The 23665-nt window shown below is 57.2% G+C and overlaps 7 protein-coding genes across 7 annotated transcripts; 3 read left to right on the forward strand and 4 right to left on the reverse strand.

The window, feature by feature from the left end:
• Positions 1–742: 742 nt before the first annotated feature.
• Positions 743–4639, reverse strand: LTHEOB_12496 (Nucleoporin nup120 160; the record flags this gene model as incomplete). The annotated part of the gene is made up of 5 exons (XM_035509369.1): positions 743–1283; positions 1342–1451; positions 1509–1705; positions 1759–3921; positions 3982–4639. 5 exons carry the CDS (start codon positions 4637–4639, stop codon positions 743–745), a joined length of 3669 nt encoding a protein of 1222 aa, XP_035364521.1.
• Positions 4640–5084: 445 nt separating this feature from the next.
• Positions 5085–6340, reverse strand: LTHEOB_12497 (DNA repair protein; the record flags this gene model as incomplete). Its single annotated transcript, XM_035509370.1, has 5 exons — positions 5085–5628; positions 5680–5947; positions 5997–6064; positions 6115–6194; positions 6254–6340. 5 exons carry the CDS (start codon positions 6338–6340, stop codon positions 5085–5087), a joined length of 1047 nt encoding a protein of 348 aa, XP_035364522.1.
• A 986-nt stretch (positions 6341–7326) lies between these two features.
• LTHEOB_12498 (uncharacterized protein) lies at positions 7327–9441 on the forward strand (the record flags this gene model as incomplete). The annotated part of the gene is made up of 6 exons (XM_035509371.1): positions 7327–7357; positions 7408–7530; positions 7604–7951; positions 7998–9148; positions 9294–9359; positions 9430–9441. The coding sequence occupies 6 exons, from the start codon at positions 7327–7329 to the stop codon at positions 9439–9441; spliced, it is 1731 nt and encodes a 576-aa protein (XP_035364523.1).
• Positions 9442–11644: 2203 nt separating this feature from the next.
• LTHEOB_12499 (Phosphoglycerate kinase) lies at positions 11645–13002 on the forward strand (the record flags this gene model as incomplete). Its single annotated transcript, XM_035509372.1, has 3 exons — positions 11645–11710; positions 11761–12181; positions 12236–13002. 3 exons carry the CDS (start codon positions 11645–11647, stop codon positions 13000–13002), a joined length of 1254 nt encoding a protein of 417 aa, XP_035364524.1.
• Positions 13003–13440: 438 nt separating this feature from the next.
• Positions 13441–13965, reverse strand: LTHEOB_12500 (Dss1/Sem1 domain-containing protein; the record flags this gene model as incomplete). The annotated part of the gene is made up of 2 exons (XM_035509375.1): positions 13441–13580; positions 13824–13965. The coding sequence occupies 2 exons, from the start codon at positions 13963–13965 to the stop codon at positions 13441–13443; spliced, it is 282 nt and encodes a 93-aa protein (XP_035364525.1).
• Positions 13966–15127: 1162 nt separating this feature from the next.
• On the forward strand, positions 15128–17347 carry LTHEOB_12501 (Outer membrane protein; the record flags this gene model as incomplete). Its single annotated transcript, XM_035509376.1, has 3 exons — positions 15128–15170; positions 15294–17217; positions 17281–17347. 3 exons carry the CDS (start codon positions 15128–15130, stop codon positions 17345–17347), a joined length of 2034 nt encoding a protein of 677 aa, XP_035364526.1.
• Positions 17348–19087: 1740 nt separating this feature from the next.
• LTHEOB_12502 (uncharacterized protein) lies at positions 19088–23079 on the reverse strand (the record flags this gene model as incomplete). Its single annotated transcript, XM_035509377.1, has 3 exons — positions 19088–21999; positions 22048–22500; positions 22545–23079. The coding sequence occupies 3 exons, from the start codon at positions 23077–23079 to the stop codon at positions 19088–19090; spliced, it is 3900 nt and encodes a 1299-aa protein (XP_035364527.1).
• Between the last annotated feature and the right edge of the window lie 586 nt (positions 23080–23665).

Below are 23665 nucleotides of genomic sequence, written 5' to 3' on the forward strand. Positions count from 1 at the left end.
GCGCGCGCGGTGTCTGGAGGCTTGCTGGCTTCGTGCCGGCGCGAGTGGACCAAGTATTGGGTGTCGCGCTTGTGGAGAAACAGCAGATGTGACGGCGGCGGCAGTGGTGGAGGCGTCGAGAGGGTTCCTGGCTGCGTCGTCGACGGCCGGAGCGGCATCTGCAGAGAGCGATTGGAAGGGAGCGTCGAAGTGAGTGGAAAGGCAGAAGCCATCATTGGCCTCAGGCCACGGGCGCGCGACAGAGATCGAGGGCGTGGGCAGGCACGGCAGCGCGACACAGCAACACGAGGAACGTGGCTGTGGATCCGTCCAAATCCTTCAGGGATTGGGTCGCAAGCTCTGCTCTGACGCAATGCCAAATTGGGCCCGCGCCGGCTGCCCGCCTCCAGGGGATTTGCGTAGTGTTTCGCCCACTCAGCTTGCCGAGATAGCGAGATAGCAATCTCGTCACACAGGAGACGCTATCAACCCCAAGCCAATTCCCCAAGACGGCAACTTCCCGCTGGCCTCAGGCAAAACAGTCCCACCGGCCCAGTCAGAGCGGTGTGTTCAGCGACAAAAATAGAATTCCCCGATCGGCCATGCCACCCCGTATAACTCCTCGCTATTGAGAACCTTCCCGTGAAACCTCGCGCCCAGTGTCTTTCTTTTGCCCACGGCCATCCATTAGTGCCCCTCACATCAATGCTCAAGTCCCCGCTTCCCGTGCTCTATTGCTTTTCTCCTTTATTTAACCCCTCAGTCATAGCACCTCCATCTCGTCGCCGCCGCCTGCACTGAACGCGAAACGGCCCGTCTCCATAGCCGCAACACGGTCCAGCTCGGCTTGGTACTCCCTGCGTAAATCCTCCAGGGTCACCAGCCTCCTCGGCGCCGCCTTGCCATCCGGCACGCCCTTCAGCCCACCCTCGCCCTCGCGCTGCCCCACCAGCAGGTACTGGTCCTGCTCCGTCACCAGGCTGAGCGTGTTGATGAGCGTCAGGTACGCCTGCGTGATGCTCTCGTCCTTGGGGTCCTGTAGCGCCGCAGATGATGATTTCAGCCGCGTAATAAGATCATACAAGATCTGCGCCGCCCCCCGGTAATTATTTTTGGCGATGCGGAAGGCGTACAGCAGCCGGTGGAAGGCCGGCCCGCTGCTCACGCTGACCGTCTCTCTGCACAGTCCAGCGAGAATCGCATCCACGTCCTCCAGCTGCCTGGTGAAGGGGAAGGTGATGAGCAGGGGCATCTGGTTCTGGTTGATCATCGTCTTGACCAGCGTCGCCAGGGCCGATCTTCGGCTACCCGTCACGTGTCAGAAAATTGAATGTGTATCAGGTAGATCGTTACTGCACTCACAGGCTGTTATCCGGATACCGGGATAGGGCGCCGTACGCCTCGCGGAAATTTGAAGATTGCACGCAAGCCTGGAAGAGCCTCGACAGCACTTCCTGCTTGAGCATCTTGGTCTGGCCAATCATCAGCATTTCCCCCCCCCTCACACGCCTCGTCGGCTTGGTACACACCTGCTCGTGGTCCTCGGTCTGAACCGCAAACAGCGCCGCCTCCGCCCACTGCATGACATAGGCGTGCGCTTTTGCCTTCTCGAACAGGTACATGACATGCTGGCAAAACCTTGACAGGCCCTCGTGGAAGTACTCCTTCTCGTTGGGGCTGAGGAAATTGTAGAGGTCGGTGTTGAAGATGTCGAAGAACCCTTTCGCTACACGTCAATCAGGGTTAATCCTCTCGCAACAATGTGAAAACGCGGCTTACCACATCCGAAGCTGACTCTGTTGAGATATGTGCTGGCCAGCTTGAAGTCCCCGACCGCAAGGTAATAGCGCCCTTTGAGGTAAGTCCCCCAGATGCTGTTGGGGACGAACGGCAAAAAGTCGGTGGCCAAGTCCAAGTTGCCGTACTTGAGCAGATTGCTCAGAACCCCAGCACCCACAAACTCCCAGTTTTCCGGCAGAGGAAGGCCAAACGACCATGAGCGACACCAATAAGTAATGAGCTCCGAAGCGGGTGCTGAAGGCGTCTTCAACTCTGCCCAGTCGCCGATGAAGAGGCTCTCAAACAATGTCACCACTGCCGTCGACTTGATTACAGGGTTCTCGGCTGAGTTGGGCTCCCCGACAGAGCTTCGTCGTGACCGAGGCTTCGGGTCAGCTCGCACCGCCGCTACTAGCCACTTGGAGATGGTGATGCCCTTCAGCCTCTCGATTATGTCAGGGTAGATGTCGGCAGGCTGGAGGGAGGGCGTCTCTTGAGCTTCGAGTTCTTGGCTCATGAAGACGATGAGCACGAGGAGGTCGAGGAGAATCTCATGCGTGAGGCTCAAAATCTCCTGAGCGCCTCTAATCAGAGACTTTGCACCATAGCCGGTAATGGCTCTTTGGTGATGGTGGCCTCGCTCATCCTCCACTAACCTTTCCAACGCCGCCAATACAAGCTCTTGGGTCACGCCAGCGAAACCACCAAGGTCCTCAAGCAGTGACTCAAGCTTCTCGAAATCCTCGTCGGTGACCTGCTCGCAAAGACCACAGCAAGCTTCAAAGGCCTTCATACGATCGGGAATCGAGAACGAATCTTCTTGGCAGATCTCACGCTTGACAGCGAGCGCCAGTTGATCCCGGAATGAAGCGACGAATGAATTACGGAACGAAGAAGCAGCAGTGAGAAGCTTGGCGACATCTATCGACAAGTCGTCCTTCAGGGCCTTGAAGAGCGGCCTCGAGAGGGCGGGCTCTTCGAGAGAGGCAAGCGTTTCATCGTTCAACCGCAGTATCTCGACCTCGCTACACGCCCTGACGGGCGTCGCGTAATCTGACAGAAGCAGCCAAGGGAGGTCATCCTCGACGTCGAGAGCTAATGCGACAGGCTCGCCGCGGCGCTTGTGCAAGTCCTTGATTACGCCATAGAACACCTGCCACTGTCCCGCCATGTCGACCTCATACTGATCGAAATCGATCTGACCATCTGGAAGGTGCCTGGTGGGAACCTTCGCGGCGACCGCGGCTGAGATCTGGTCTTTGATCGGTGCCTTGGCACTGGAGCTCAATACGAGTGTACGAGTGGCAGAATCGCCAAGGCCACGCCGGTAGACGCACAGAGCAGTTTCGAGCGTCGCGCTCGTGAAGCGACCGGGGTAAAACAAGAAATCGATCCACTGCTCGGAAACGCTTTGCGAGTGGATCGATGGGTCTTCGAGGTTCGGCTCAATCGGGTATGCGGGCGACGCCTTCAGAGCCTCCACCGTGAGCGAGCCCGAGTCCACAGCCACCCAATTGTTTCTCCAGATGTCGGCAAGTTGCTCGGCCGAGTCATAAAGGTCGAATTTTAGCGTGAATACCATGCACCTGGGGCCTGACCTGACACGGATCCAGAGTTCGGAGCTTCTCCAGCCGGGCCGAGCTTTGAAATGAAACTCTTCCATGTTCCAGACGGTAGTATTCATGAGCTCATCGACCGGCGGAACGAACACGAAGTCTGATTGAACGTCGTGGATGCCGAACTCCACATCGTCAGCGTCCCTAACACCCCAGAACTTGAATTGATGGCGCTTCGGCGAGTAGGTGACGACAAAATATTCATCACCGTCCTGTGGAGCCTGGACCTCTAGGACCTCCATCAACTTTGGCTGCTCTGCCCCAATGAAAAACTGAGCCAGTTTCTGAGGGTCCCTGTCATTCTCGCCAAGCAAATCCGTTTGCACGCCGATTTTCCCGGTTTCCAGATTCCACGCCTTCAGGATATGGTTCAGAGAGACCGTGAATATGTGCTTCTCGTCCGGAGATAGGGCAATGGCGGCCGCGGTCGATGCCTCGAGATCAAGAGTGCCGAAGCGGACGGTGTTATGGCCTTTCCACGGGATCAAACTCTTGAAAGCTGAGCCCCAACCACCTTCGGAAAAGAAAGTCTCGCGCCAGGAGGAGCCTGTGATTCTTGTTATTATTATATTCGCATGAGTGAATTGTTAGTCCATTTCAAACATACCATCCGATGCGGCAGTTCTGTTTAATCGAAGCAGACCTCCGTCGTGTAGTGAGACCAACAGCTCAAGCGCGCTGCTGGCGACTATGCGGTATGGGTAACGGAAGCTGAACGCGGAGGGAATACACGTCTTGCACCAGACGTCAACGTCGATCTCGGTAGCGGCGGGGCGAATGAAGAAATCCTTGTGCAAATCGAGCGTGTAGAGCTCGTTGGCGGTGGTCAAGACAAAGACGTTGAGCGCGTCGCGATCTTCGCGCTCGGCCAGAGCAACACCAAACGGACGGATGGCATTGGGGAAGCTCAGCAACAGCGTCAAAATGGCCTCGCCTTTGTGGTGACGGTCGACGGTCAGGTCTACTGAACGCAGCTCCAGGACCTTGCGGTCATCCAGAATCCTCCACAGGAAAGTCCGCGGGTATGGATGTTTGCGCCGGAAGAAGATGGAGGCGTCGTTTGCCGCGAGGTGGCGACGGGCGAAGGACGTCTCATCAGAGCTGGTGTTGCCTTCTTCGACAATAATGCGCTTGCCCTTGGGGCGCGACAGGAAAGCGGAGGTGCTGTGAGGCGGGAGCGTGACGCCAATGGTAGAGCCTGCGTAGGGCGGATCGAGGTTCAGTCGCGTCTCCCGGTAGAGGAGAGGGGCGGTAGAGGTAGCCATCGCTGCGCCATCCAGCGCGGATCGGGCGCTTGAAGGTCGAGGCGGTGTTCGCGGAGGAGCGCAATGGGCGGACGCGGTGTTGTCGGGCGGAGCAGCTTTGCGAGCTCAAACTTGAGCTTCGACACGCCTGAACACGACAGGGATTCGGCGCTGGCGATCGCGCGCGTGCACCCGCCACAACACCAGCCACAGCAGTTACACACCATATTATTCAATGCAACCTTACGCTCTGCAGCAAGAACATTATTCATTTGAATGCGTTCGAGGGGGTAAATCATAAAAATCTAAGCAGACTGCCACAGACGCCCATGCTCAGCAAACACCCGGAAAACATGCCCTGTACTTTCGCCATCCATGCAACCAGCCAAAAAGAGCAAGAAAGATATCGTTGCGCCGCGCTCTACAGCCGCGCTTCGCCATGACACGCATCGGTCGAAATGCTTCTCTACTCTTTTTCCAAGTCCTTGGGGCTGGGATCGCCAATACCGTCCTCGTTGATGGCGAACATGCAGTCACTCTCAGGCAGACACGGGCTGTCATAGATCTTGCATAACCTAGTCTCACCGCGGCCTTTCTTCAGGCTGAGACGCGTTGTGCTTGCATGCGCAATGATGTTGCCGCCAATAGGCTTCTTCGGATCGGGGTTGAACATGGCACTGGGGCCACCGTCAACTTGCGCCACGACCTGGTTTGTGATGACGACAGCGATGCCGAACTCGTCGGCTAGGCGCTGCAGAGTGCGCATGAACTTGGCAAGATGGACCTGGCGTGCCGAAAGCTCACCACGGCCCGCAAAGTCGGTTCTGTACAGGGATGTTGCCGAGTCGACAATGAGCAGCGAGAAACGGGTCTCCGTCATCATCTGCGAAGCCTGCTGCAAAAGCGATAGCTGGTGGTCCGAGTTGTATGCGCGGGCATATGCAACGTTATCCAAGACCTCTTCGCCCGATAGTCCGTAACGGTTTGCCACCGCCAACAAACGAACAGGTCTACAGCATGTGTAAGCGATCCAAACCGCGAAGGGACGGGTAGAAACATACCGAAAAGTGCCTTCCGTGTCAATGTACAAACACTTGCCTTCTCCACCGCCCATATCGAAGGGAAGCTGGCACGTTACCGCAAGAGTGTGGCAAATTTGACTTTTTCCAGTTCTGAATTCTCCGAAAATTTCCGTAATGGAGCCAGTCTCGATGCCGCCAGCGAGGAGAGTATCGAGCTGCTTTGAGCCAGTGGTAATGGAGATCAGCTCGCTGCGTCTTTGATGCATTTCTGTTGCGGTGGTGAATCCCATAGGAACCAGCTTCGCGGCTAATTTCTGTTAGATAAGTCCTGCTCCATACGAGTACAGTGCCCTTACCCTCGGCCAGGATTTTGGTCGCCTTCTGCTCCGAGATTCCCTTGATCTGCTCGAGCACGCGCTTGGGCCTGCAACATTTCAGCACTTACTACCGGAGTAATAAGTCTATGCGGCTTACGTATATGCCACCGACTCTACCGTGTGGTAGCCACCGTCGACGACGAGCTTGATGTCGCGTGCAGTCAGGCCGTTCACACCCTAAATTCAGCCATTAGATATACGAGCGGGTAGTGGCATTGATTTGCGCGACAGCATACCTCGAGAGCACTCAAGGGCGTAGGAGCGCCAGGTCCTGCCATGCTGTCATCGTAGCCGGACTGCGAGGGGTCCTCTTCGGCGCTCATAGTGGCGTTGGCCGACTTGGGTACACAAGACTGCTTGATAGGCGAAGAAGCGGATGTCTGGTGCAAGTTGTTGGTGGACGCGTAGAAAGTTTGGGGAGGCGCGAGCGCGTCGCGGTGGCAATTAAGGCTAGGCGCGACATCACATGACCACTGCTGCCTTGTGGTCAGGACCTACTACCTACTACTTGCAGCAGAACTTCGCCATCTCCGAGCCTGCGCTACTCAGCCCCCTTGACTTTCCACTGCGGCTCTAGTCTCAGTGTCTGATGTCATACAGAAATGCGCAGCCTGCGCGCCATCTGCGATATCCCTGTTGCTGCACGTCTTCCTGCAGTCAGTTGCTAGCGTGAATTCATTTTTGTGTTCCAGAAACTTGCTAATTGCCGGATATGCTGTCAGCCTGACCCCTCGCATCGGGTGGAGAGGCGCACAGTAACTCAAGATTGCTCCAAGGTAGACTCGCTTAGTGCTGCAACACAGTGGAAACTTGTCCTGCCATTTTCGTATCACATTCACGTTCCTTTGGATACTTCGAATGACCCGTCCTCTTTGCGCCATGTTACATTCCTAGGGGGGGCGACAGCGCGCTAGCGACACGAAGCGGCACTCTCGATCGCATCACTAACATTCTCCACTGCAGGAAACTACTGGCTACAACCTCAGACGTACCATAAGCAACGCTTCTCCGTGGGCGATATAAATAGCGCTGACGACTTATGCCACAAGCTTCAGCTGCTGTGGCTTGAGGCTCACCCCGCACTCCGGGTCGGCCGCGTCGGTACCCGGCTACAACCCCTCAAGCTTCTACCCATAGAGACGTAAGAAAAGCCACCAACCTCGGACCCTGCAGTAGCAGCGGGGAGCCGACAAGAATCAAATGCCAGTGACGCAGACACTGCGTCTTTGTTATACCTCTCCATTTAATCTGCACACGCTTCTCCGGCCATTCTGTCGTTACCGACACTGCTTGCTTTTCCCCTAACATTATGCCCCAGACACGATCAATTCGCATCGGAGGTACTGTGTTCCGCCCTTCAATTGCGCACCTGTCGCTCACTCCAGAATAGGATGCTCCGGCTCGAGTGCCGACCGCCGCGATGCTATGCGCCTATTCGCAGCCAACCATCAGAACGACCCCGTGGACGTCATCATCGGTGACTGGATGTCGGAGGCTAATATGACCACCAAAGGTTCCATAAGAACGGCGGGTGCGCGACGGCCCTGAAGCCTTTGAGTAAAATTCTACGACTAATACTTGTGCAGATTCCGGCAATGCCTACGAGGCTAGCTTCCTCGAGGCACTCGAACCAGCCCTCTTAGACATTGCCAAACACAAGATCAAAGTCGCCGCCAATGCCGGTGCTGCTGACACCGAAAAGCTTTGCCAAGTAGTCATGAAGCTGGTGAAAAGCAAAGGGTTGGATTTGAATGTGGCCTGGATATCGGGCGATGAAGTCTTACCCGCGGTTCAGAAAGCCATGGACGCAGGGCATTCCCAGTTTGAGAACATCTACACCGGGGAAGTCTTACGGGATTGGAAATTCAAGCCTATCTATGCCCAGGCATACTTGGGAGGCCTCGGCATCGCGACAGCTTTCGCCGAGGGTGCAGGTGCGTTCCCCGGACCAGCCCACTCTCCTGATACTGATAGCAGCAGACATTGTCATCTGCGGAAGAGTAGCAGATGCATCTCCCATCATTGGCTCTGCGTGTTGGTGGCACAACTGGAAGCGGACCGACCTCGACCAGCTTGCCAACGCCTTCGTAGCCGGCCATCTGATTGAGTGCTCTAATTACGTATGCGGCGGCAACTACACCGGCTTCAAGTCCCTCGAAGACAAAGGTTGGGACGACATCGGATACCCCATTGCAGAGATCTCTTCCGAAGGCGGGGTCGTCATCACCAAGAGCCAAGGGTCCGGCGGCGAAGTCTCCATCAACACATGCTCCTCCCAGCTGCTCTACGAAATCCAAGGTCCATGGTATTTCAACTCCGACGTGACTGCCATCCTCGACTCCGTCTGGTTCGAGCAGCTCTCGACCGATCGCGTGGCCGTGCATGGCGTCAAGTCCGCGCCGCCGCCTCCAACCACCAAAGTCGGGCTAACAGCGCACGGCGGCTACCAAGCTGAGTTCCACTGGTTCATGGTCGGGCTGGATATCGCGGCCAAGGCGCGCATGATGGAGCGGCAGATCCGCAAGCTGCTCGGACCGGCGCGCATCCAGCGGCTCTCCAAGCTCACCTTCACCCTACACGGTACCGCGCCTGAGAATCCAACCAGTCAAGCCGCAGCGACGGTCGACATGCGCGTGCTGGCGCAGGCCCCCGTGGCCGAGGCGCTCGCGCCCAAGCACTTCGCCCGCCCCTGCATCGACCCCATCATGCAGGGCTATCCCGGTGCCACGCCGCATCTCGACCTGCGCATGGCCTTCCCTCGACCAATCCATGAGTACTATGTCACATTGCTGCCGCAGGCGGACATCCGCCACCGTGTGCACCTCCCCTGGCGTGGTGGAGAGGTGCTGGACATCCCACCACCACCACAGACACGCGTTTGGGACAAAATTCAGCCTAGTCAGCCTACCACTACTGCTATCGGCGGTGCCGTAGACCCTGCGACGGCATTCGGGAAGACTGTTCGCGGTCCGCTGGGCTGGCTTGTGCATGCACGTAGCGGGGACAAGGGCAGTGATTGCAACGTTGGGTTTTGGGTCCGACATCAGGACGAGTGGGACTGGTTGAGGGGATTGTTGAGTGTGGCAAAGATGGAGAAGTTGCTAGCGGATGAGTTCAAGGGAAAGCCGATCGTGAGTGCTCCCCACTTACCCTACTTGTCTCTGTCCCTTTTTTTTTTCGTTGTCTTTAGAACGTGGTAATTTGGGATGGAGAAATTTAATGCCCCCCAACCCTTTTTTTAAAGGCACTTGCTAACCAATGGCAACCGTTATCTAGGGTCGCTTCGAATTGCCGAACATGCGCGCCGTTCACTTCCTGCTACATGAACATCTTGACCGCGGTGTAAGCTGTTCGGGAACTTACGACGTATTGGGGAAGAATGTGGCCGAGTTCTTGCGAGCTAGGCATGTAGATCTACCTGTGAGGTTTTTGGAGCGAGGGATGTTGTGATATTTTTCTTCTTATCTCTCGTGACTTTTTTTTTTTGCTTGTGAGGCGAACCGATACCATAGTTCTGATAATATAACGGCGTTTCCCGGTCACGTCGTCTGATCAACTTCTTGCAAATAGTTTAGAAGTAGATGTAAACCAGTCGGGGGGAAAAAAGGTGTTCCCGTGGAAATGCGACAAGGGCCCAACAGTTCGAAGACTGGACTCCCACGGTACAAAAACATGACCCCAGTTGCAGCGTCTATAAAAATTTAAGTGTCTGCCGCATGATGTTTCTTGCCCTACAACAACCATCAATCTAGCAGTGCAACCATATCAAGAGCAACAGGCACAATGAAGACCACTTACCTTTCCTTCCTCTCTCTTCTCCTTGCTTCTCCTCTCATCGCCAGCGCCAGCCCGATTCCGGAGCCAAAGAAAATCTACTGCCAAGGACTGTGCGCGACAAATCCGACTAAATGCTACAAGGTTGGATGCTTGGAGAATGGAAGCGTAAGTACCCACCCTGCTCTTCTTCTTCGTTCCTCCAACTTTTTGTTTGCCTTGTCCCACTTTTTTGGTGGTACCATGCTGATCGATGGCTGCTGCAGTTCTTGAAGAACTTTGTCACCGTCCCTGACGATCCGGTGAGTTACCTCGAAGAAATGTTTACGAATAGCCCTTGGCTTACATCTAAATCAAGAAACCCGAGAGGTAGAAATGAGAAATAGATGTTGTGGCTATTCCTAGAATTCTACCGGAGCGAAGTTGGTAGAGTGTATAGGAGGGGAGCCGTCGCCGTGCTTTACGAGGGATTACACGGGCGTCATCAGTACTCAATTTTCCACCTTCAACTTTGTCGCGGAATGGCCGTAATGATGGTTCCTGATGGGATATCTGGACTGTCGCGCCGATAATGGAGATCTCGGGTTCTGGAAGCAGTCCATATCTTTGCCGTGACTGGTCTTTCGCGTCAGAGATTAGGTAGTTTCGAAATTCATCTACCCACACCATTTTCTGGAGCATTCCAAGTCGAAATTATCGAGTTGCTGCGGCGATTTCGAGTCGTAGCCCAGCATTCTACTGGGAACGCAATCCTGAAAGGGCGATCGTTCACACGTGATTAGTTCGCCGCCGGTTGTCCGGTGGTCGAGGCAAGAGCGCCAGCCGCCAATGCTAATCTCCGCGAAAAGTGCCTCGGGACACGATCTGAAGTGCAGACAAAGTGTGCAGACAATCCGAACGAGGCGTCTCATCTGCAAAACCCGCCTGTTTCACCGGCCCGAATGAGGTGATAGCCCACCCACTGCTCCGCCACCGGCCACTTCTTTCTGGAGTCGGCGCCGCAAGGAGCATCGGAGATCAGATCGGTTGCATCTAGGACGGCAGGGCGAAACAACTCACCACCGGCAGCCTTGGATACCAGCATCGGCGAAGCAGGACATCAGGGTGACGCCGAAGAGCGAATCGAGTGGAATCAAGATAAGCAGATACGAAATGAAGGGTGATGAGGGCTTTATTTTCTTCTCCTCAGGTGAAAGAAGGCGGTCGTCGGGATGTCGGCTATCACGCTACCGGGCATGCGGCGTGGGAGCTGCAGGAGTCGGGTGGTGACGGGGATCTCAGCAGCCTCAGCATTTCGGCAGAGCCCGCCTGGCAGGAGCGCGGCGGGAGTGCGGTGTTTTTTAGTAGAGGGAGGCGTGGTGGAGTTTGGGTGAGACGGGCGGGAGGGTCCAGTCAGCCGATTTCAGTGTTATCTCGAAAGATTATGCCGTGCCTGGGCTGAAGGGTCGCGAGAGGCGGACCTCTGGTGTCCTGTGCGGCGGGTTGGTGGTGCTATGTCAAATGCCAAAACGTCACCCTAGGGCTCGGCCTGCCCCACCACATTTAAGACCCCGCCGCGCGAGGCACAAAACATTGAGCTGCCCGTCCTCTTCTCCCTCAACTCCCAACACCACTGCACCCTTCCCAGAGATACCCAGGTACGCTCATGCACTCGTCTTTGCCCATTGCCCTCTGCTGCCTGCCAATGCCTGCAACATGACGACGAGCTTTGCCGCGCTCTGCCGTCGTAGCTACCCCTCCATGGACGCCTCTCGCAGGGGCGTTGCGTCGCTGCACCGCCATCACATTGCGCACGCACGCTTCTCTGGGCTCAGCTGACACGCCGTGCAGACATACCCAGCACAAACTCCACCATGTCGCTCTCCAACAAGCTCTCCATCACCGACGTCGACCTCAAGGACAAGCGCGTCCTGATCCGCGTACGTATGCTGGCATGCAAGCAACGAATCGCCGCTAACCCGCCTCGCAGGTCGACTTCAACGTTCCCCTCGACTCGGAGAAGAAGATCACCAACAACCAGCGTATCGTCGGTGCTCTCCCCACCATCAAGTACGCTATCGACAATGGCGCCAAGGCCGTCGTCCTGATGTCCCACCTTGGCCGCCCCGACGGCAAGAGGAACGAGAAGTACAGCCTCAAGCCCGTTGTCGGCGAGCTTGAGAAGCTTCTCGGCAAGAGCGTCGTCTTCACTAGCGACTGCGTTGGTCCTGAGGCCGAGGAGGCCGTCAACAAGGCCACCGGCGGCCAGATCGTCCTCCTGGAGAACCTGCGCTTCCACGCCGAGGAGGAGGGCAGCTCTAAGGACGCTGACGGCAAGAAGGTCAAGGCCGACCCCGCCGCCGTTGAGGAGTTCCGCAAGGGCCTCACCAAGCTCGGCGATGTCTACATCAGTAAGGCTCCGACAAAGTAAATCTTGCCGGGCTGCGCAGCTAACGACGGTCTAGACGACGCCTTTGGCACCGCCCACCGTGCCCACAGCTCCATGGTCGGCTGCCAGCTCCCCCAGAAGGCTGCTGGTTTCCTCATGAAGAAGGAGCTCGAGTACTTCGCCAAGGCCCTTGAGAACCCTCAGCGCCCCTTTGTCGCCATCCTTGGTGGTGCTAAGGTCTCGGACAAGATCCAGCTGATTGATAACCTGCTTGACAAGGTCAACACCATCGTCGTCTGTGGCGGCATGGCTTTCACCTTCAAGAAGACGATTGAGAACATGAAGATTGGCAACTCTCTCTTTGATGAGGCCGGCGCGAAGACCGTCCCTGCCCTTGTCGAGAAGGCCAAGAAGAACAACGTCAAGCTTGTCCTGCCTACCGACTTCATCACCGCCGACAAGTTCGACAAGGACGCCAACACCGGCTACGCCACCGACGCTGAGGGTATCCCCGACGGCTGGATGGGTCTCGACTGCGGCGAGCAGTCCGTCAAGCTCTACAGCGAGGCCATTGACGAGGCCAAGACCATCCTCTGGAACGGCCCTGCTGGTGTCTTCGAGTTCGAGAAGTTTGCCAGTGGCACCAAGGCCACCTTGGACAAGGCCGTCGCCGCCGCTCAGTCTGGCAAGATTGTCATCATTGGTGGTGGTGACACTGCCACTGTCGCCGCCAAGTACGGCGTCGAGGACAAGCTCAGCCACGTCTCGACCGGTGGTGGTGCTTCCCTGGAGCTTCTTGAGGGCAAGGCCCTGCCCGGTGTTGTTGCCCTGTCGAGTAAGTAAATGGAATTTTTTGTAATGAACGTTTGTGCCGGTTGAGTCGGCTCTGATTCTGGATGGCATAAAATAAAGGGAGCACGTCCAGGCTTTGAGGGACGGGGAAAATGAGTTTCTTTAATGTAAATGATGACAATAAGATATCTTCGCACTTTGATAAGCACCAGACTGTGATGATTGCTGTGTGGTGACTGAAGTCATTTCCCTAACGTCTTTCGCGACGGAGGCGGCATGGCTGATTCGCAATCGAGACCATCAAGGGTCTGTTGTCCATTATAGAAGTCGGACATGCCACGGTCATGCCTGGTATCGTTCTCCCGACTCAACGCCATGCATAGTCCCATGTCGAACGCTTGTAATCTTTCATTACGCGATGATCCCTCTGCTCGTCGTTTTGACCGTTGTTCATTCCACCCCGTCTTCCTTTGATTTTGGCTCTCCCTATCAACCGCGCTTCGCCTCGACCTTCTTCAGCTCCTCCTTCAGCTGCGCAGAGAAGTCCTCGCTCGTGTCATCGTCGTCCCAGCTCTCCTCCCACAGATGCGTGTTTGCGGTGGGCAACTCGGTATCTTCCTGTTCCCAGTCTATTGATTACCCAGAGAGTTAGCTTTCGATCTGTGGCTTTCGTTTGATGCTGTGCGGAACTCATGGCTTACGCCATACGTATGGTGTAGCGGGGCAGGAAGCACAAGCAGCAGCACGCTCGTGGTGTCTTTGGCGCTTGCGATCCACATCAAGAGGATGGGAGAGCAAGGATGAGTGGCTTATAAATAAGCGGCAGCGGTTTCGCTACCGGTCCTTGCTAGGTAGCTTCAGTCTCAACTCACCTTCGACAGGGAAGTCTTCAAACTCGTCATCCTCTTCCAGCGCGGCGGCGGGCTTCTGCTGGTCCTTGTTGTCGGCGCCGTTGTCGGTATCGCTGACGACAGCCTTCTTAGTGTTCATGTCGCCTTGCGCTGCTGCGGACATGTTGGGTGGTTGCGGGATGAGGTGGTTCCGGTGGGGTTGTGGGTGGCGGATTGCTCGCACGGGTCGGGGTGAGTGGCTGTCTTGGTGTCGAGGCGGATGACGGGTAAAGACAGCGGGTAGGAGGTAGTGGTGTTGCAGCGGTGATGGATGGATGGATTGGTCGAGATCACAGCTGCGGCGAGCTGTCGGCCAGAGCAGCACCGGCGCCAAGACCCACGGCCCAAAGGCGGGCAGTTCGGGGTCAGTGCGCGACAGCGATGTCATCGAATGCTTGCCCTGTTGCGCGCCGCACTGCTACCGACCGTGACCAGTGCGGCTTACTACTGTCCGCCGTACCGTTTTATTTTATGCTGCTGCGAGGCTGAGGCAGCAGCCTTGCCGACTCTTAAAGCCGCTCTGTCCCGCTCCGCCTTTTCCTGGCCCCCGTCCAATGCCGTCGATTGTCCCACCCCCCTCGCCTTCTGCTTCTTACTCCCCATTCATGCCGCCCGCTTGGCCCGTCTTCGTTGCCCTGATCTCGACTGCCACTCCGCTGATCGCTCTACTTCCTCCTTGAGCAAGCTTCCGCGTTGCGCCAGAGATCCGAATAACGAACCCGAAACGCTGCGCTCTTGCTCCGCGGCCGAATCACAGCCGCCGCTACCACAATCATGCCTCTAGGCACCTGGCTCGGCTCGAAAGCGAAGCTTCATGGCTCGACCCAGTCGCTAAATGCGCTGGAAGAGCCACAGCAGCGTACTGCAACAACTGCCATTGTTCTTTTCCCATGTAACGCATGCTGACGCGCTCGCGACTCTGTTGTAGTGGAAGCTGCGATGCGCGGTATGTGAGACAAGAACACAACTGCCCTTCCTCCGAGTGTCCGACGAGCCTTGTCCGGCGGATTCCGAGCAAAGCGCTGATTTTCTACGTTCTGGCTACGTTGCGGGAATATAGCTGTCTCTCACATTATGAACGATGACGTCGATACCGCAGAGAAGCTTCTTGGCGACGGCGCGTCGCCCTTTCACAAGGTACCGCACACATGCATACTCCGGCTCGGCCTGCGCAAATTCCCTTCGGGGTAGAATGGGCAAGATGCCGGAGTCCGCGGCTGGACATTGAGCTTATCGTTTCTTTCTGCGCTGTGCGGATTTAGCTAGGGAAAGGAGTCGTCACGTTCATGAGGGCAACCCTGGGCTTCGAGCAGGAAGTCATGAAAGAAGGTATCCTCTGATCCCCTACGCCCGCTCCCTATCTTTCCGGGGAGGGGAGCCGAGATTTGGAGAAAGGGACAATTTCACTGACCGGGTGGGCCGATCTTCTGGCCTTTCTCCGAACGATTGCAGCCGCCGAAACGCTCAAGGATGCAGAAAATAGCGCTTCTGAACACCTGCGCAAGGCCCAGCGCCACGCGCCCCGATCCTCCATCTACCCCGCCGGTTCGGAATTCGCAAGCTGCATTGCGCAGGCGCAGCTGATGGGCGCCATCGTGGGCGTACTGAACGAGAGCTTGACAGAGAGCATTAAGGGCTTCTACAACATGCGGAAGGCGTTTGTGGCGTTGGACGCCATCATGGAGGCCGAGAAGGCGAATCTGGGCAAGAGCAGTGTGCCGGGGAGCTCGCGGGTGTCGTTGGGATCGCAGTCGGAGAAGTCGGCGGCGGTTGCCAAGGCGGTTGAGGCTGGAGTTGTGGCGCCGCTGGGAGCTGCTGCGTCTCGGACTGCTTCGGCGACGGCAAGCAGCAGCAAGTTGCAAGTGGAGGGGCAGAACAGCGGGGAGGGGAGCACGCCGCTCTCGGAGACTGAAGAGTTCTTCGACGCTGACGAGCAGCATGAGGGGGTTCCCACGCCTCCGGTCTATGCGGGTCATCTTGAGCTTAATGAAAAGAAGTTGGATGCTCCTCCATCGTACGAAGCTGCAACGGCATCCTCCACGGCTGCCCCGGAAAAGGTACCAGATGCCGAGCTCTCGGACGACGTCAAGTCCTTACGTCTCGCTACCGACCACCCGTTGACTGACCCCTCCCTCTTCGGTGATGACTCAACCGACATCTTCGTCCACTCGGGCACCAACATGTGCTTCGGCGTCCTCATGCTAGTCATCTCCATGATCCCGCCCGCCTTCGCCATGCTGCTCAAGATCGTCGGCTTCAAGGGCGACCGCGACCGCGGGCTCGCCATGCTCTGGCAAGCGACCATGTTCGACAACATCTACGGCGGGCTCGCGGGGCTGATCATTCTGTCGTACTACAACGGCATGCTCGGCTTCTGCGACATCGTCCCCGGCCCGGGCCAGCAAGGCGCGTATCCGCGCGAGCGGTGCGCGGTCCTCCTGGCAGAGATGCGGCGGCGGTACCCGTCGAGCCACTTGTGGCTGCTAGAGGAAGCCCGGATGCTGGCGAGCGCGCGCCAGATCGAAGAGGCGTTGGCGCTGATGGACGGTGCCGGCAAGTCGCAGCTCAAGCAGGTCGAGGCGCTGCACTGGTTCGAGCGGTCGCTGGACTTGATGTACGCGCACCGCCTACGCGAGTGCGCGTCCGCGTTCCAGAGGTGCGTCTCGCTGAACAACTGGAGCCACGGATTGTACTACTACATCGCTGCGTGCGCACACGTCGAGTTGTACCGCGAAGCGCTCGCCAAGGGCGAAAGGGCAAGTGCAGCGGAGAGCAAGAAGGAGGCAGAGCGCCTGCTGAAGCTCGTTCCCAAGCATACAGGCAAGAAGCGCTTCATGGCCCGCCAGCTCCCATTCGATACCTTTGTCAACCGCAAGCTTGCCAAGTGGGAGGCGCGCCAAGCCGAACTCGGCGCCTCTTCCGTCGTCGACGCCATTGGCGTCGCGCCCGTTGAAGAGGTTATTTACTTCTGGAACGGATACAAGCGCATGCGACCTAACCATCTTGAGCTCTCGCTCGCAGCGCTGGACCGGACCGCAGAAGAAGGAGAAGAGCCGCTGGATGAACGCTGTATCCGTTCCCTGCTACGCGCCACGGCGCTGAGGAATTTGGGCCGAGTGGTTGAGGCAAAGGAGATGCTGTTAACGCAGGTACTGTGCGTTGATGCCGTGCAGCTCAGGGGCGGGAATAAAGATAATTGGACGTTGCCTGCGGCGTGCTATGAGATGGGCGCGTGTCTGTGGGAGGAGGTCAGGAGGGAGGAGCAGGAGAAAGGGGAGCATGGGCTCGGAAAAGAGGGGGAGGAGAGATTGAGGGAATGTGGAAGCTGGATTGAGAAGGTGGCGAAATGGGGCGAGGCGTACGATTTGGATGCCCGGTGAGTTTACTTGTTTATTTTTTTTTTCAACTTGCGAGAGTGATGGAGGCTAAGCGGACGCAGAATTGGAATGAAGGTCACGACGGCGAAGGATACGCTGAAGCGGAGGGGTGTTGATACGGTCTCTTAAATCGGATCTGGTGAGAAGAGGATAAGGTTCGGAAGGCAGAGATGGCATTATAGACGAACTGCGTTCCAGAACAGATAGGTAAGGCTATATGGATGTGCCATGGCTGATATGAATTGAATGATCTAGAGAGCAGACATTTCGTTGCATTGCCTGATCGTTATGTATGTAGATCCCTTCTGTCATGAGCTGTCTGGTAGGTCACGTTCTACGACTACGACTCAGGTTTGCGGCGATGCTCTACTAGGAGCACTGGTCCGACCTCGGATGCGAGTGAGGCACAGCAAGGCAGAATTGCAGGTGAGGGGTGACCCAATCAACTGACGATTATCACTTGTGAGACAAGTTGCGGCCCCCATGGTCATGTTGGGCGGTAGCTAAGCGCTGCGGCGGGACAGACTCCACCTTAGCCTCGTGAAGCGGAGGGTTTATAATCCCAAGGTACGTTACACAACTCCCGCACACTTCTCTCCCCGAAGAGCTCGAAATTCCATGTCACGAGGGGGGTTTCGGCATATTCCCCAGAGAACCATGCCTTTTCCCTATGCCAACGACGACAGCCGCCGCGTCTCTCTCGAGCAGTACGCGGCAAACTTTCACGGCGGCATTCTAGAGGCCCATGCCAACGCTTTTGACCCGTATGGTACAGGGCTCCTGTCGTTGGCCATGATAGTGACCATAGTATTAATCCCAGATTAGTCCAACAGCATCAACCACCGCGCCAAAGCAATCACGGCCGTACCGCTGTCCTGCCGCCGGACCAAGCGCCGCCGTACCAAAACCCATACTGGGTTTCCGACCAGAGTTCTGCACCCACTACCCAAGTTACGGTCCCACGAAGTAGCAGTCACTGCAAGCCGACCTTCTCTGCTGTCACGTTGAACCACCATACTAGCATAGCCTCGCCACCATCCTCCACCGGCCGCTCTGACCCCGAGCAGCCCCGGCAGGCAAGCCCTCGTCGTTCCCCTTCTGCCGCCACGAACCACAACCGTGCCGACCAAGTCCCTGCCTCATGGCAGTCTAACAACCGGTCGACGCGTGCGAGCAGCAGGAGCGGCACGTATGGCGTCTGCTGCGGCAAGTCGTACGGCACGAAATTCACATTCGAACGGCACCGGCGCGAGAGCAGGACATGTCCGTATGGCACTGCTGGTCGTAAGTTCGTCTGCTACACCTGCGCCAACACGGACCATCATCATGACCGCGAATACGCAACATTCCAGCGCCAATATTATCTCGGCGACTCGTCGACTTGTCAATCCACTTTCTCACTGTGAATATAGAGCCACTAATCAAGGCCACTCGGGGCGATACTTAGTATAGACGCCAACAGATTTCGGCCGTTTATTAGAAATCTACGCGATTAATCAAAATAAAGGCACAAGATGGCCTTGGATGTCGCATTGGACTGGCTGGCTGGTTTTACCGGGGCTACACGCCAGAAGGCTGCCACCAATCCATGCGTACCGATGCACAGCACCACCGGCACAGGAACCTGTCCTTCTTCTACAGCATGCAAACTATAAAAAGACGCCCTCATATATACATAAGATAATATAACGAATAATCGGAGAGTATTCCGATCCCTACACGACGGATACAAATGTGTATAGGTCAATAAAATATGGATTACTCTATGTATAGTCTCATAAGGCGAAACGATTGAGAGAGAAAAGCAAAACGTCAAATAGATATCATGATATGGCCAACGCCAGATTTCCTTTCCCGGACAAAGCATTTTCACCGGCTCTCCGCACTGGCAATATCAACGCCAAACCTCCTCCCTCCCCCGTCCTCCGCACCCCCCCACCAACGCAAGCCAAACAAGCGGCCCTCGAAGACGCCTTTCCGCACCAGGACCCGATCCGGCCACATGTCAGCTCCCACCGGGACCTCCCTTGGCCACGCGTCTCCCTCGGCAAACAAGGTCATCTTGGCGGCCACGGATCCCGGGTCCTTGGGCAAGACCCTGGCGGCCAGGCCCAGCGTCATGGTCTCCAGCACGGCGGCGGCGATCAAACACACGGCCATGGCGGCGATCAGGCCCTCCAAGATGCGGGTCGAGATGGGGCTCTGCTTGAGGCGCAGCCTTTGCTGGGCCGTCAGCACGGCATCATCGTCGTCGTCGCGGATGATGAACTTCTCCATGGTGCCAGGGGCGTTGGACGAGTTGTGGCGCGACGCGTCGGTCGGGAACAGGAAGGAAGTCAGGTTGGTGGCGGGATCGAGGGCCAGGCGGTAGTTGAAGTTCAAGTTCTGGGCGGCGTAGACGGCGTACAGCGACTCGAGGGCGTGCCTGAAGGCGTCGACGTTGGCGCGGCCGGTGATGGTGGCCAGGTCGCCGACGCCGTGGGTGCTGCCGTTGACGAGGGCGGAGGTGAAGATTGCGAACTCTTCCTGGCCGATGGCGGTGGCGCTGGCCGACGAGGAGAGGAAGACGGCCGAGTCCTCGTCGGGCACGAGCGGCTGGTCGGCGGTGCTGAGCTCGAGACCGGGCAGCGACAGGTTGGCAGTGACGAAGAGGGCTTCGACGTAGGGCATGCAGTGCATCAGGGCGAGGTCGTCGAAAATGTCCCCAGTCAGCGTGCCGGCGCCGTAGAAAAGGTGCTGGCGGCCGTCGGCGCAGACGTCCAGGGTTTTCGGAGTCGACACGTACTTGTCTTCGAAGGCCAGCGACGCGGTCGAGTAGTCGTCCTTCAGCAGCGCGACGAACGGGCCGTCCGAGTGGGCGCCCCACTGGTTGAGAGCGTTGACCGACAGCCAGAGCTGGCGCGGGCTCGTGTCGTTGCTGCTGTAGCGGCCGGCGTGGCAGCCGGCGGGCGCATCAATGGGGACGAAGACGTACGAGAAGCCGTTGGCGTCGTAGGTGAAGTTCCTGTGCGTGTAGTAGTGCAGCAGGCTGCAGTTCAGGTTGGCGCGCACGGCGGGCAGGCGCGCCCGCACGCTCGTGGCTTCCCCGGCCAGCCCGTCGCCGCTGAAGCTGGAGAAAGCGTAGGCGCCGTGGGTCCACTGCGGGTATGACAGGTTGGAGAATTGCACCAGCTGGAAAATGGCGCGGCCCTCTCCGCTGTCGTTGTCGACCGTGTTGATGCGCGAGACGGTGCGATTGTCCAGGTTGAACCAGTCCTGCATTTGCAGCGCCGCACTGTGCGTCGACGGCACGGGAACGGCCGTGTACAGGCCGCTGGTGACGATGGTCAGCATGGGTGCTAGCAGGCCGGTGAGCAGGATGGCCAGGAGGGCGAAGTGTCGCTGCCGCGCTGCGCGCACAGCCGCAACGAGCGACACCTGGCCCGCCGGATCATAGAGCAGGTCGTTGAAGCTGGCCCGGCCTCTGCGCAGCAGGTGGAACGGATGCAGCGCCCGTGTGATGGAGTCGACCAGGGAGAAAGCCAGCCCAATGCTGGCCATGACCAGAGACGGGATGAGCGTCCAGGCATACTTCTGGTAGCCCTCAAGCACCACGTCGGCGAGCCCGTTGTGCTTGTCCGATGCCTGCAGCAGCACTTCGAGGGCGACGATGATGGCTATTGCGATGGCTACGAGCAAGCCCCGGAACCACAATGTGAGGGGGAGCGGATGCCACCACTTCCCTTGGTCCATTTCGTCCGTTTCCGTCTTTGTGCCATCCCGAGCCGTGACAGTGATCGCAGCGCCTGCCGGTGGCTTCTGCTGCGGGAACGTGGCCGTGTACCCCGAGAGACGTGCTCTGAGAGCCTGCTTCGACGAAGCCCCGTACCCGCTCAGCACTTCGATGAGGGCCGGGCTCCTTGCCAGCATCAAAGCATGAGCGCCCACCGGCCTGGGATCGCGATGGAACACTCCAGGGGGGAAAAAGCACAGGGCTATGCTGAGAAGTGCCAGCAGCGCGAGCAGCGCCTCCATGAGTCTCAGTGAAAGCTCCTGCACACAGAGACGGTTCTCGGTAAAGGCGACAGTCCCGTTCGCCGTCCTGTTGGACGTGTCCATGAAGTCTTTCTTGATGGTGTAGGCCGCGTAGCTGGCAAACATGCCCTGCGAAAGCTCAGTGGTCAGGCTGGTGTTCCTGAAGGCTTTCAAGCTGCTCTGTGGCTGCGACGTGTTCAACATGGTGTACCACACGTTCGCCTGGGTGGTGAACACCCCAGACCATTCGCCATCCATGCTCTGGATGATGTTCGACGTGACGTTGAATGGCTTGCTGCCCAGGTCCAGCGTCTCCTGGACTGCCGAGCTCACGTTGAGGCCATCCTCAATCCCCGCAGCCCCCGTCGCGTTTGTGACGGTTCGCCGCGTCAGCGAGTACTTGGGCTCGCACATTATGCCCGACGTTTCTGCTTGGTCCACCGAGAGCCAGGTATCCAGCGTGATGAGAATGCGGTCTTCCTGCTCCTCTATCGGCGTCGAATTGGTGCACTTGTAGATGTGTTGCGTCAGGTTCTGGAACGCGCTGAGGAGCCCGTCGGCCACCGAATCCGTCGAGCCGTACGTCGTATGCCCTTCGTAACACCACTGCTCGAGTTCGTTCCACAAATCCTTCGGGGCTGCCCTGGACAAGGAGATTCCAAAGGTATCGGTTGAACCGCCAGTGTCGTACGTGAAGTTGAATGCCTCGCAGTTTTCCAGCAACGCCTCAAACACCAGGACATCGGCCGTCACGTTGATGTAATTGCCTGTTCCCCGTCAGCCACAAAAAGAACACAGCAGACCCTCCGACTTACCGTCGTCACTGGGCGCAAATGACTGTAGAGCATACTGCGAGGTCGCGCCATGAGGATAAGACAAGTTATAGTTCAGTGTCGCCCAGAAATTGACCGTGTTGCTCAACGGCCGGAACCCGTCGTCTTCCAGTGCCGCGTAGTCTTTCGAAAGGTCAAAGTCGTCCTGAAAGACGAAGTCCCTGCTGCTGGTCACGGAACGGTATTCCAAGCTGAGGAGGCCCGTGGAAAAGATGATCAGAAGCCGCAGGACGAGTGAGCCAGAGATGCCGATACTGACCGCAAAGTGCCTTCTCCTCAGCGATCGGATCAGAGACCCTGGCATTGAGGAGGTCAAGTAGTTCAACAGCAGCCCGTGTTTTGCCACCGTCTCACCGCGACTCATCAGCGACCATGGCATCATCTGCTTCGCGCTGTGTTCCACCTGCCCCCACAGCGCCGCGGCCATGGTGAGCACTGAAAAGGTCAGTTATCGAACAGGACTCGGAGGACAAACCCACCAAACGTCGGTCCATACGTCCACAGGTAATGCAAGCTCTCCTCAACCGTCGCGAGCCCGCCATCGCGCACCGAGAAGAAGTACAGCACCTCCAACGCCACTATCATCAGAATGAACACGACCGCAAACCCCAGCAAGAAGACCCGCCGCAGGTAGAACGGCATCCACGTCGGTTCTCCGCTCGTAGATGCCTCGTCCGTCAGCACCTCGGACGGGGCATCGTTCTTGCCATCGTTCACAAGCGTCGTCGCCGATGCTCGTTCTCCAGGATCCCTAGACGGCGCGTCATCCCGTTGCTGCTGCTGCTCTCTCGCGACGCCATCGTCGTCGTAGCCGTCTTCTTCATCCGACACGTCCGGGACTGCCGAGTACGGCGCCTGAGGCCTGCTCCCCGAATCTAAGCTGCTCACACGACTGCTGGCTTCGGACCAAGATGCGGCATGGGAGGGCGCGGCGTCGTATCCATTGCGCGATGTTGCCCCGTTGCGAGCTTCATTACTGACCCTCTGGTAGTCGCTGGCATCGTCTCCATGCATGGTTGATAAATTGGCTTGGCTGGACGGATAATGCGGCCTTAACCCATGAGAACCCTTTCCCAGCTAAAGAACTAGAGATGGACAAAATAAAAACCCGAGAATGAGAAAGAAAAAAAAAACATGGTAGATGAGATTGCAAAGAGCGCCGTGATATACATTCTATCAGGGCTGAACAATGCGGCGCAGTGTCTTGCTGTGCCGCATGCTGTGCCGCATGCCCAGCTTGACTATACTTAGGCGCCTGGTGGAGCTTTTCGTTACCGGTACAAGGGTTCGGCGGTACGGGGCCACCAGGCCGAGCGATGAAACTGGCGACGAACGGTTGGGGTGGGGCACAGCCAATGCTTGGCGTAGCTTAATCGGGCGATGCACACGACTCTCGGCGCTTAACGAGTGAGAGCCATCAGCGAAACCTCTCCGGTTCCGCCATGGTCCAATCACCATGTGGCTCTTAATTTCCACAGTTCCGGACTTATCATGATTCAAGCAAGTGTGGCTGATTTCAACTTCTTTTGTTTCATTGGCATTCTACTCGTTGACATGATACAAGAGGAATCATGCCTGACTGTCGTGATGCAAGACCAAA

The sequence above is a fragment of the Lasiodiplodia theobromae genome, assembly GCF_012971845.1.
Source record: "Lasiodiplodia theobromae strain AM2As chromosome Unknown scaffold_65, whole genome shotgun sequence".
NCBI classification, from domain to species: domain Eukaryota; kingdom Fungi; phylum Ascomycota; class Dothideomycetes; order Botryosphaeriales; family Botryosphaeriaceae; genus Lasiodiplodia; species Lasiodiplodia theobromae.